Source organism: Rhinolophus hipposideros (genome assembly GCF_964194185.1).
Source record: "Rhinolophus hipposideros genome assembly, chromosome: 11".
Classification (NCBI taxonomy): Eukaryota; Metazoa; Chordata; class Mammalia; order Chiroptera; family Rhinolophidae; genus Rhinolophus; species Rhinolophus hipposideros.
The window spans coordinates 23,518,500-23,531,897 of NC_138057.1; the positions used below are offsets into that span (position 1 = coordinate 23,518,500).

The 13,398-nt window shown below is 36.8% G+C and overlaps 1 protein-coding gene across 4 annotated transcripts in view; it reads left to right on the plus strand.

Moving 5' to 3' along the window:
* FREM1 (FRAS1 related extracellular matrix 1) overlaps positions 1-13,398 on the plus strand; it is a 155,766-nt gene that overhangs the window by 83,857 nt on the left and 58,511 nt on the right. For all 4 annotated transcript variants that reach the window (XR_013994416.1, XR_013994417.1, XM_081066045.1 and 1 more), the window contains 4 exons: positions 4,549-4,771; positions 7,088-7,232; positions 10,394-10,535; positions 13,161-13,356. Coding sequence is in view for 1 of the 4 variants with exons in the window: in XM_081066045.1 (XP_080922171.1) it covers positions 4,549-4,771; positions 7,088-7,232; positions 10,394-10,535; positions 13,161-13,356 (706 nt within the window). In the remaining 3 variants the exon portion in view is untranslated. The remainder of the gene's footprint in view (positions 1-4,548; positions 4,772-7,087; positions 7,233-10,393; positions 10,536-13,160; positions 13,357-13,398) is intronic.

Below are 13,398 nucleotides of genomic sequence, written 5' to 3' on the forward strand. Positions count from 1 at the left end.
TGAAATGTCCACCTTTGTCTCTTGTTACCTTTTTTATCTTGAAGTCTGTTTCATCTGATATCAGTGTGGATACACCTGATTTTCTCTGCATACCAATTGCTTGGAGTGTCACTTTCCACCCTTTTACTTTGAGTCTATGTTTGTCCTTGTAGCTGAGATGTGTCTCTTAAAGGCAGCATATGGTTGGGTTTATTTTTTTGATCCAGTCTACTACTCTGTGCCTGTTTATTGGTGAGTTCAGTTCATTTACATTTAGGGTGATTATTGATATGTGAAGCTAGCCTATCATTCTGTCTTTAGTTTTCTGGTCAGATTGTGTCTCCATTGTTTCTTTGCCTTTTTATTTTTGTCCATTATTTCTGTGTAGTGGTATTCTATGATTTTTCTGCCTGTGTTTCTTCTATTATTATGTTATATACTTCAGTTCTGGATTTTTTTTTTTTTTTTTTTTTAGTGGTTACCATTAAGTTTATGTAAAAGAAAGTTTCATATTTAGAGTATTCCATTTTCTTCAACATGCCTACTTTCTCCATTCCCATATTCCGGCTCAGGCCTTTACTCTCCCCCCTTTTATGTTTTTGTTGCCACAAATTATCTCTATTGATGCTGGACAAATAGCCTCCTTCAGTATTTCTTGTAATGCAGGTCGTGTGTTAGAAAATTCCCTCAGCTTCTGTATGTCTGTAAAGCTCTTTATTCCTCCTTCATATCTAAAGGATATCTTTGCTGGATATTTTATTCTTGGATTATAATTTCCCTCTTTAAATAGTTTGAATATTTTTTTTCCATTCCCTCCTGGCTTGTAGAGTTTCTGCTGAAAAATCTGATGATATTCTAATGGACTTTTCATTGTAGGTTACCAGCTTCTTTTCCTTGGCTGCTTTCTTTGTCGTTGATTTTTGACAGCTTCAACACAATGTGTGTTGGAGAAGGCCTGTTGGGGTTGAGGTAATTAGGTGTTCTATTTGCTTCTTGGATTCAAGGATCTAGTTGTTTCCACAAATTTGGGAAGTTCTCTTCGACTATTTGTTTGAATATACTCTCTGTTCCCTTCTCTCTTTCTTCTCTTTCTGGTATGCTCATTATTCTCATATTGCTTTTTCTAATGGAGTCAGAAAGTTCTTGCAGAGTTCTTTTATTTCCTTTAAGTCTCAAGTTTCTTTCCTCTCTTTCTTCTTCCATCGTGTCATTTTCAGATTTCTATCTTTGATGTCCCTGATTCTTTTCTCCATCTGGTCAACTCTACTACCTAAGTTGGCTATTTCATTCTTCATTTCTTTCACTGAGTTCTTAATCTCCAGAAATTCTATTTGGTTCTTTTTTAAAATTTCAGTCTCTTTGGTAAAATGTTTGTTTTGTTCTTTGATTGTGTTTGTGAGTTCATTAAACTGCCTGTCTGGGTTTTTTTTGCATCTCGTTGAATTTTTTAAGAAGTGCAATCTTGAATTCTCTGTCACTCAAGTCATATATTTCTATATCTTTAAGTTCATTTTCTGGAGACTTTTCATTTTCTTTCTGAGCTGCCTTGTTGCATTGGTTATTCATGGCAATTAACGATTTTGTCATTTCTTGTCCTAGACATCTACAGGAGTGGCTTCTGGTTGATAGGCCAGAAGGTTGATAAATAGGTTGATAAAAAGAGGTCTTTCTTTTGTTTTCCAGTAGGTGTTAGCTGAATGTTTTATTTTCTCTCTGACTGTAACCTTTTATTCTCTCTCACACTGTAGTGTTATGTTTTCTCTGCACTATTCTGGCTTCTCACACAATGGGGGCATTCCTTGGAAGGCAGGCTTCTTCTCTGTGAACAGTTTGCCTGGATTATAGGGTGCGTCCTCTGGGGGGGGATGTGGAAAGCTTCTGAAGTTCCAAAGCTCTTTCTGCAGCAGATTCAGAGCTGGTGTGTTTCAGCAGTTCTGTTTACTCCTGCAGGGATCCGCCCAGATAGGGTGGGACAGTTGTGGGGTTCTGAGAAGAGGCCCAGAGCAATGGCGACGACCACCACCACAGCCAGTCCTGCTTCCACAGCTCCCTCCTCTTTGCCGGAACTAGTTGGGCTGCGAGTCCATGTCTGTGAACCACAGTTCTCAGAACTGCAAATATTCTGTTCTTTTGCTCTGACACTGCTACTGTACTGCTTCTAGCACTGGGCAGATGCGGGCAGGGCGAGGTCTGGGAGGGTAGGGAGGAGGCGGGTAGTCTCAGAGTCTAAGGCTTCCGTTCTCTGCTTGGCAGTGAGGGATCAAACCACTGTTTTCAGCCTTCTTCCCTCAGTCTTTGCTCCGAGGTCTCTGCCGTGAGTGTTGGGTTCAGCCGTGTTATATGCTGTCCCCTCAGCCCTGTGGGCCATAAACAGAGTCCTAGCAGTCCGAGTTCTTCCCTCTCCCACAGCTGTGGTAGTTCCGGGATGCAGCGAGCTCAGAGCACCTCCCTGCTCACGCAATTTGCCCACCTTTAGGTGAATTCAGTAGTGGGCCTCATAATCTTGCTTGTGATGCGCAGGGAGTCCTTTGTGGAGTTATAGTTGTTCAATTCATTGTAAATTCCAGAGGAGATTTCAAGAGGCTCACCTCATGCTGCCATTTTTATGACATAATCGCAAGTGATTTTTTTAAATAGTCATATTTGTTTTTCTTTATTGTCAAAAGTATATTTATTTGGTAAATAGCTGGGCTTCGATGAGTTGTATGCAACATGCAAAAAAAAAGGGATAAGGATTGTTTTAATTTAAGTTCTTGTTATCCATTTCAAACCTGTCTACTAGTGTGTATCTATTTTGTATATATTGATTTCAACCTTTTATTTATAATCTCCATAAACAATTAAATGGGAAAAAAGAATCCCACATTTTTTCAATAAAATTTCCCCATTATCTTGTGAACTAATTTACTATTTTTGCCATGTAGTGAGTTCAGCAGTCCCAGGCTCAGTGAAGAAGGATGTTTGAAAAGAATTCTATGCTGATATTACAATATTTCCAATGTACATAGTTAGTTATTTTTGTAAAGTAGAGCATAGTAGATGAAATACAATCCTTGGTTTGTAAGAAAGAACATACAGAAAAATCATACATACACATAATCATCACTGGCATGTGCACAAATTACTTTTGTGGAAATAATGACTGAAATATTAGAGCATATTTTTAGGTTGCCTTACTATAATTCTTAGAGAAAAAGACTGGTTATCACCAAAGATGATTTCATAATTATATCATTCTTCATTAAATTTTGATACCGTCTTCATCCTTAATATGAGTAGAACCAGATAAAAGAAAACCAGTATTACTTTAGGCCCGGTATCAGATATGGCAAATGATTTCTTCCTTATGCAAATTTGAAAAGTGGTTGCAGGAAGGCTCCCTTTAAAATCAACAACAGAGCCTGAAGAACAAAGGCATTTTCACAAAACTAAACCACATGTGTCCTTCAAGGCTAAAATGCCCGATCAGTCATGATGACATTCCTGGTCTCCTCAACCTTTTGTACTTCTTGTTTATCCATATTTAGTAGCTAGACAGTTTCTTCCTTACTTTAAAGTTATTGATGGACAGGCCTTCACAATTTCATCTAACTTGTATTCTTTTAGAGTATTTGTATTCCGCACAGAATGTAGCAGAGTGACATTGTAGGTTCCCAATAAGCATGTGTTAAACGTATGCACTTTATTATTCAAGTCTTGCTATATTTCAAAACAGAAAACAGAAAACTTTGTTCTCTTTATTCTTACTATGAGAAAAGGAGATCAAGACAGCTTAGTACCAAGCTCTAAATGACTAAATCCTACATGAAATGAAAAAACATTCAGTTCTCTTTGTGCTTAAGGAAGTAGGAAACCTGAAGTGGGGTGTGGGAGTGGGGGAAGGTAGTTCAGGAAAATTAGAGGTATGAGGACTGGGGAGAGATGAAGGACCCAGAATTAAAATATACACTACTGTGCATCCAGAAGCACCCTTCTCATTTGTTGATAGCAATTGAAATGCTAAAGTTTTTCCTGCAATGGCAAAAATGAAAAAACCACCAGATACTCCCAGTATGTATAGCAGATATTTGTGCCATTTCTAAAAACAGAAACATAGGAATTGTGAAAGGAACAAGGTCCAGGAGGTAAAAAGAAAAGATTAGGATCTGAAAGTAAAGGGTCTACACTGTTTCATAACTGAATTTCTCTGTCTTCCAAGAATCTTTTGGTTGCTTTTTTCCCAATTTTAAATTATGAAATTTTATATATATATGTGTGTGTGTGTGTGTATACACACACATATATGTACATATATATGCACACATACATATATATATTTTATCATTTGCCTATCATGTAAATGAATAAGATGCTCTGAAATCTTCAGAAAAAATCTGAGAGAGCTTAGCAGATTTGTTCTTTTCTTCTAAGGTCATGTTAACCCAGCAATATTTAGGGCTCACTACCCACAAATCTCATGGAAAATTTGCAATCGGCTATCTAAAAAATTATTTCTTTTGAGTAATGGGGCAAAAGAAGGACAAGTTTGATTTCTCACACAACTGACTTTTCTGACTTGTTGTCATTTAGGTGTGTGAGGGTCAGATGAAAGAGCTGGATTCTTCCATCATCAATGCTGCTGACCTGGACGTGCCCAGGGACCACTTACTGTTCAGCATTGTGCATACACCACGTCACGGCCTCCTCGTCAACGGGGTGTTTAGCAAAGACTTTCCTCAACATAAGCAGCCAGCCAGCCCTGGCCAGAAGCATGAACTTGTTCACAACTTTTCCATGGATCTTCTCAAGAATGGTATGTCATGTGCTTACTTTTATTAGTTGGTTGTTGATTTAACAGTTTAACCCAGACAAGATTACCGTAAATCACAGAAATAGGAAATGAAGAAATGGCATTCACCTACTTCATTCATTTATCCCTCGAGGGTTTTCTCTTGGCTCTGGATTGATGTAGGGCATGCAACTCCAGCTAGAGATAGTGGGTAATTAAAAAGGAAATAATAGGTTTCTTTTACTTTTAGAGCATCAATAAAAATGGTATTTGTGATTTTGGGTATTTTAGCTCAAGCTTTTAATGTCATACTAAAAAAAAATCCCTTTAAGACTATTGAGATCATGGAACTAAATTTGAAGAGATTTGTCTGCCAAAATTTCCACATTTGAAAAAAATATAGAACCATATATAATACTTCATTATTATCTGAGGAGATAATTTCCTCTTTAAAGAAATGACACATTGGAATAGCAGCCTGAATTATTTTTTAATTACTCTTTAAAAAAATTGATCTGATGCCATTTTCTGTATATAAAAATACTTTTAAATATTTGAGAGAAGTGTGTGGTTCTAGGACCACTGCCTACTCTCACTCTCCTTTCTGCCCTCAGTTATTATGTTTCCCAGTCCAGGGTCCGTTCCCATCCTTTGCTGGGGTTGCCACAACCAGTTTACTCTTGACTTCCTCCTCCTTGGAGCTCACCCAGACCATCCAAACCGTTCCTTTCCTGTGTTTCTTCTTAACACTTGTTCAAAATTTTTCCTACCGTCCTTTCATTTCTTCTTTCTCCAACTAGAATGTAAGCTCTCTGCCCCAAAGTTAATTTTGCAATAGTTCTGCAATGTCATCTCATGTTTGAATTTGAAAACCTAATTCATATATTTTTCAGTTTTTATCAACTACAGAGAAATAAATTCTGGAACTTAAATGATGATTTTACCAAATCAATAACCATGTGTAGCAAGTAATTCAAGACATAGTTACAATATTTTATTCAAATTTACAACACAGGAAAAAGGAATGGTAAATTGAATTTTACTCTCAAGAAAATCAGTTTTTTAAAAATAACATTCATTGGTTATTGTTAGGTTAAATAAGTATATTGTGTGAAGTTTACACTATAACAATCATTATAAAGAAAAGATATTCATATAAATATTTTGGTGATATTCTCAGAGATTAGATTTTCACCTCTATTTTATTTTTGGTTCATTTATGGCTACATAATTTTTAACTTTAATATATTCTCTTAATACTTTCTCCCCTGCAAACATATAGAACTCGTTAAATTGCTAGAATGTTATGTAATCTGATTCATTACTATCAACTATTATAAGCATCTTTTTACTTTTTAAATATTAATTGAAAACATGGTCTGTGATAACTACAGTGTTTTATTTTATGGATGTACTGCATTATAATCTTATATAACTGTCTCCTATTTTCAAATATGCAGATAGCTTTTCAGTTCTGGATATTACAATAAACATATTTTACATATATTTATATAACATAAATATTCGTGCACATCTCTTAATATTTCTTTTACATAAATTTTTGTAATGAGATTACTTGGTAAATAAGATGAGCATTTATAATACTTTTAGAGAAAAAAATTGCCATTGTCACAAGCGCATAAACATGCCTATTTTCCTAATCAATAATAGATGTTACTTTTTAAAAACTTTGCAAATTTGATGGTCAATAGTAGTCTCTCATTGTTATTTTGATGTGAAATTCTTAGATTATGAGTGAAATTGAACATATTTTTTATGTTTATTAACTATGTTACAAATAAGTTTTTCCATATTTGCCTTTTAATTGATGTTTTTAAGTACGGAAGTAAAAATTGGGAGTCCTCCAACATTGTTCTTCTTTCTCAAGACTGTTTTAACTTTCTGGGTCTCTTGCAATTCCATATGAATGTTATGTAGGTTTTAAAAAAAAGTTTCATGTTTAAGTTTTGATTCATCTAGAATTGATTTTGGTTATTGACTTAAGGTAGCGATCTAACTATAATTTTCCCCAAGTAATGAACTAATTTTCTGTTTAAGTACTTTGACACCCTTGTTCTCATGCAGTTTATTAAATAATATATTCTTTTCTGACTGATTTCAAATAAGAACCTTATCAAATACTACCGTATTCAAATAGGAATTTTTAATGAACTAAGAGGGTACTCTTCATAAAATATTTTAATTTCGCCCTATTGCACTGATTAATGATCTCTTGCTAATATCAATGGCTTGGAAATTAATACAGATCATCTGTGACATGTTTTGGAAGTGTTCAGTCATCAGAAAGGTTTATTTTCTCTCTTTTTTTTCTTCTTCCAGGAATGAAGTTGTTGTATGTGCATGATGACTCAGAGAGCCTTGCTGATGGTTTTACTATCCAGTTGTCAGATGGGAAACATAAGATACTTAAGACCATTTCAGTAGAGGTCACCCCAGTCAATGATGAGAAACCAATGCTGATCAAGTAAGCAACCTGAAAAGGGTCTCTTTCACATTCTCTATAAAATTCTGAGGTCCAGAACACGAAGTGTAAATATAATGTGTGTCCTCAGAGAGAAACAAGTCCTTGCTCCCATCACAATTTGTCCCACCAATCAGGCACCTAGAACGTTTAGTGCAAACATTAGTTAATGTCACTGCTTCTAAACAATTTCCAATGAGCCCTTTAATTATTTTTTCTCTAAAAGTTCTTTTTAGTTGTAAATAACTAAGAATGACTGAACATACAGTATAAAGTGAGCAGTACACTAAATATTTAAACACATACATGCACCAAAGTGCAATCAATGTATGATTTCAACTAAAGTGTGATAATATTAATTGCAGACAGTTCTCACTGTGGATTTGGTCAAACTTGTAACTAAGAGTGGCTGAGGGAAATATATCAATGCCACTTTCTTCATCATTTTGACATTTCATTGTCTACAAGTCCTCTACCCTATGGGTCAACACCTTGTCACCTGATGTCAAAATGATCACTTTTAAAAAATGCTGAAATGATCCTAATTGCAGACTTTTTCGCTATCTCCCTCAATAGTTGATCAGAATTTGATCACAGGGTACGGAGTCTTCATCAATTATATTTCTATAGCTCCAGCCATTTCTCTTATTATTGTCCACTGTACAGAAGTGTAGAAGGTTAGACCTTTAGGAAGCCCAACTCTACTGTTGTGTGTAGAGAAGTGTTTGCTCCTTGACCAGTTCACCTCTATATTCAATGGTGCAGCCGTGAGAGGCATTGAGTGGACAGTCTGAGCTTTTATCAGGAGGTGAACAACTTTCCGAAAATGTGTAAACTCCCAAAGTCTCCTCCACTTTGCAGAAAAGAGACCTCCAACAAGCTCCTATCTTATCCTGCCAACTCTCCTGCTGTTCCCTTATGGGCCACCAGTGACACCCTTGAAACTATTATGGGAGGTACTGATGACAGTTTTTCGGAGGGTTGTATCTCAGACATCAGTTTGACTAAGAGTATTCAACAGAAATTTCTATTTTTTAATTCTCTAGCTGAGATGTTGGATTGGTATGCCTTGATTTGATTTATAAAAATGAAAACATGAAGGATATAGCAGTATTATGAAACCTCTTTTCTGATAACCTCTCTTTACCTAATTGGGAGAGAGAGAGATGAAAACTGGTGTTTTACTAAGTACTTACTAAGTGATAGATACTATATTGGAATCTTTCACATATATTATTTCCTTACATCCACACAAAACTGTGGGAAGCAGGTATTACTATCCTCAATGAGAAAGCTGAGACCTGAAAGGTAAAATAATTTACATAAGGCACTCACTCAGTTCTATCTGACTTACTATTTCTTGTCATGTTCTTGCTATTAAACTGCCTGGGATAACTACATCTACAGAATCATAGCTACATCTACAAGTCTGCTTTAAAATCTTTCCTTCATCTTCCTTTTCTTTCCTTCTGTCCAGTGGAGAAGAAGTTATATTCCCCCTTCTTTCCCTTCCATATGTGTCCTGGGGTCTGTTGCGTCTTGCCTCCTCCCCATTATATGTGCCCCAGAATGTGACCCATTATATTTTTCACTCCTGCATCTCCAATCTGCCCCTTTTCATTCCTTCTGCTAACAAGACATAGGGATACGGTTTGTGCTTGAGAGAACACATTCTGGAGCCAGCGTTCTTTGGATTAACCAATTACCAGTGGTATGACCTTGGACATGTTACTTAACCTCAGTTTACCTCTTTGTCAAGCTCTTTGTAAATGGGATTAATCGCAGGATCCTCCTTATAGGGTGGTTGCAAGGATTAAATGAATTAAAATATGCAAAAGTGCTTGAAAGACTGGCTAGTACATAGTAAGTGCTCATAAGTGCTAGTTCTTATCATTAGTACCAGCAGGTATCCTCATTCTAAAACTGGGAAGATGATCCAGTCCCTCATTCATTTCAGTGCCAAACTATTTGGAGAGGGATAGCTTATGCTCCCTTCCTCCATTTCTGCCGACTACTGTCTCCAATCTTTACTACTTTATTAAAGTTGCTCCCTTAAAAGTGACCCGTGGCTTTCCCACCAAATCTAATGGCTTCTCTCATCTTACTGGACACTGTTAGAGCATTGACATAGCATTTCTTTGATATTCCTTTCCGGTGCTGTAGATGTTTTTGGTTCTCCAGGTCACATCCCCTCAGCCCTCCTCTGATTGTAGGGGTGGGACCTACTGTGCACGCTGTCTGTCCATGTCCCACCCAGTGCGCACAGTGTGTGCTCCACTTTTCTGCCTCAGGACTTTCTCTGAAGCAGCAGTGGCTCATCCAGCCCCTGTCCAGGCACAGCAGAAAACACTCTGCGGGCAGCCTTCAATCTGTGGGAGCTAGTAGATAAGATGAATAGCTAGCCTCTCATCCTTCAGAAGCACAATTTGAGGCATATTTCACATGGTTCTTCAAATGATCCCCAGCAGCATCGAGCCCCATAGCAGTATAAACACCCTTTGTTGCCATATCCTCTTTTCTTCTCTGACTCCTCACTCCATTTCCTGCTCCTGAAATCACTTTGCAAAGAAATTACCTGCACTAAATTCCTTGTCCCAGGGTCCCTGTCAGTGTAACCCAGACTATGACGTGCTTCCCTCTCTCTCTGCTTCTTTGTGACGAGAACACTAGCTACCCAGAATATTAACAGTAATGTAGAGGGCCACAGATTACCTAAATATCACCAAGCTTATCATGGTATATCATATGGGGCACCAGACCACCTGGGGTTGAGTTATTGAAACTGTAAATAAGTTTCTGTAAGATTAGAATGATAATACCTGACCCACTTACTTTATGGAGCTGTTATTGTATGAAATAAAGTATTAGAAACAAAATCATTTTATCAAATAGATGGTAACATAAAATTGTAAAATTCTTTATAATAAAAGTATGTAATTACCTCAGACCATATTCATTGTTGCTAATTGTCTTTTAGGACTTTCATGTGTAAAGTGAAATGAGAGCCTATTTCACAAGTCTGACTCATCATTTTCAAGACTTTGGATATTGAATTTCATTCCCAAGTTGTTGAAAATTGGAAACTGTAATAGGCATGATGAGTGTCCCCTGCTAAAGCAATACCTTCTATTTTCATATCAACCTAGACATCTTTCTTTTTACAGGAAGGCTGAAATTACAATGAACATGGGTGAAACTCGTATTATTTCTAGCGCTGTACTTTCAGCCATAGATGAAGATTCACCCGGGGAGAAAATTTACTATTTATTTGAAAGACTTCCCCAAAATGGGCAACTTCAGCTTAAGGTTAGTGACCTTTTTACTTTTATTTTGCAAAATGAGGATCAGGTATAAATTTTCTCAGTACATAGATTTCTGTAACTGAATCTATTCTCTAATAGCCGTATATTGTCTACAAGTAGAAAACTGAAATTTCCAAGTATGTAATGAACTCCCACTATTCTATACATTCCTATTCAACTCAGGGTAAATTCAACCAATATTAAGGCTCTCTTTCCCCAGGGATTATACCTAAATTTGGGGGAGGGAGTTACCAGGATAAAGCCAGTTGTCCAGTTTCTGATAAGAATCAGGTATCCTTTGAGATATCTTTATTTTCATCAGATAAAAAAATGTTTTAAAATAGATTTTATTTTTTCAGAGAAGCAATTGTAGATGTCAATACACTGATTACCGTTTATAGAGAGAGACAAAATAACTGAAATAGGCGACACGATATTGAAGAAGAACAGACTGACCCTACCTGAATTCAAGACTTACTATAAAACTACAGTAATTCTGACAGTGTGGGCTTGGTGAAACAATAGACAGATAAATCAACGGAACAGAATAGACAGTCCAGAAGTAGACCCACACCAATAGAGTCCGCTGATCTTTGACAAAGGAGCAGAGGCGATACCGTGAAGAAAAGGTAGCCTTGTAACGAATGTGCTCACCAGTCTGACTCAGAGTGTGTGCATGATGCCCGAGGATTAGCCCAGCACGAATTACAGATCAGTCACTTGAAAAGGTCACTTGAGTAATCCCTCAGAAGGTTTATTTGAATGGTGGGTTAAGGCTAGCACTAGCCACCACCTACCATCCCCAATGTGATTATTTAACTGAATGCTTAACTTTTAATGTAATGGAGGCATAGTCCTCAAAAAGCAGCAAGGATTCATTCTGTGTGGAACAGCCTGATTGTTTCAGATTGTAGGTACCATAGAGAATCAGAGTGAAGAGCAATCACTGATTTAAATTGAGGTACAGCTGCGTCCTTATTTCATTTCAAAGAGTAATGAAGCAGAAATGCAGTGAGAGCTCACACATTTGGGTGACTTGGGAACTGAAGTGTTTTGGATATGTGAAAATCCAGATGGGTCCAGGTTCCCAGCATGGTGCCACATAATTCTCTCCCAGCTCTTTCGGGGTTCTCCAAGTCTCTCCAAGACCAGGGACCAGGACTCCAAGGTTCTTGTTTTCTTCTTGACTTTCCTTTGTTTTCCCCACCTTACGTGTGACTCTTATTTTCTTCCTCCTTTGGGGCTTGCAAATGATTTCGTTAAGTCAAAGCTTTCATTTGGGAGTGGGAGTGGGGAATTAGAGAGAAGAGAGGGAGCAGATGATATTTTTTTTCTGTAATTACTTCCAGGGGAAAGATTACAAAGGAAAAAGTTAAATAGAATTGCAGGTTGTCCAGTTTGAGACCTGAAAAAGAATCTGTTTTAAGAGTTAGTTTCGCAAATAGATTTTATGGTGAAAACAATGAACTTAATTATTACAATATAATTTTCATCCCATGATCACCTAGGCAGAACATAACCTTTGTGCAAGCTTCAGATGGGCAAACATATTAAAGAAGAGGAAACTTTACCAAATAGAGTAACAAAAAGGGAAGTGGTAACAAAACTAGAGGAGAGGAAGACAAAACATTGTTGCCAGAATCTGGGAGTCTGTGGAATAATGTGCCAAGAAAAATAAAAAATGGCTGATTTAAATTTCTGTTTTAGGCTCTTAACCCAGACAGAAAAAGTGCAAGATAATAACATAGAGTAAATTTTTAAGATGACGTTTTTCTTAAATTATATCAAATGACATTACAGGCTATTTTGGGGGGAGAGCTATGCATTTTGAGAGAATAATAATAGTGTTATTACTCAGATACAGGTTTATTAGTATTATATTTAATAGTCTTAATTGTCAGCTCCCTGTAGCATAAGAACTTCTTTTAACTGAAAATACCACAATTTCTGAACTGGATTATGTACAGAATATATGCTTAACTGATGTTGGCTTGTTTTAAAAAAGATTCTGATATTTGCAGTTATATTGTTTGCTGGCTCAAGGTATAACGTAGAGCGTCATAACGTAGAGCGTCATAGGGAGCTTGATTATTTTCCTTGGGCTGAAAAGTGTATGGGGCATAAGTATATTTATTCTACTTTTGTTTTATCTTCATTTGATAAGCCCTATAACAAACCAGTTTGAAAACATAGGTTTGATTAATTGTACAATGATATGAAGTAAAAAAAAAAAAAAAGGAAACCCCAGGTGAAACACAGTTAATATTTAAAGGATCAATTCCAGCAGCTCGATTACCCACCTGCTCTCATTAATTGGAATATTTAATCAGCTATGATTGCTCATGATAAATACCTTGGAATAAGCATTGCTGTTGAATTGCCACATGACTGTCAAAAATCCTTTGGTTGAAGTTATTTTTCCCCCCAAGGTCATAAATTGTTTTAATATATTTCTTTGAAAGGAAAAAAAATAAGATAAATGAAGAAAAAAAAAAAACCACAAGAGAATCTGGAGTTTTTCTGAAATATCATTTATATTGGAGGTTTTCAGGGGATATGGAAAACGCCCACCAACACAGCTTGGGGGGAGAAAAAGCACAAGCAGCTGACTAATTCTGGCACCTTTCAGATAGGGAGGGACTGGGTCCCTCTCTACCCTGGCATGAAATGCACTCAGGAAGAAGTGGATCTGAACTTGCTGAGATACTCACACACTGGGGCAATGGATTCCCAAAACCAAGACAGCTTCACCTTCTACCTCTGGGATGGCAGCAACAGGTCACCTGCATTTGACTGTCACATAACCATCAAGGATATGGGAAAAGGTAAAAACATTTCTACCAGGGTTTATGGGGATGAACTTTTAT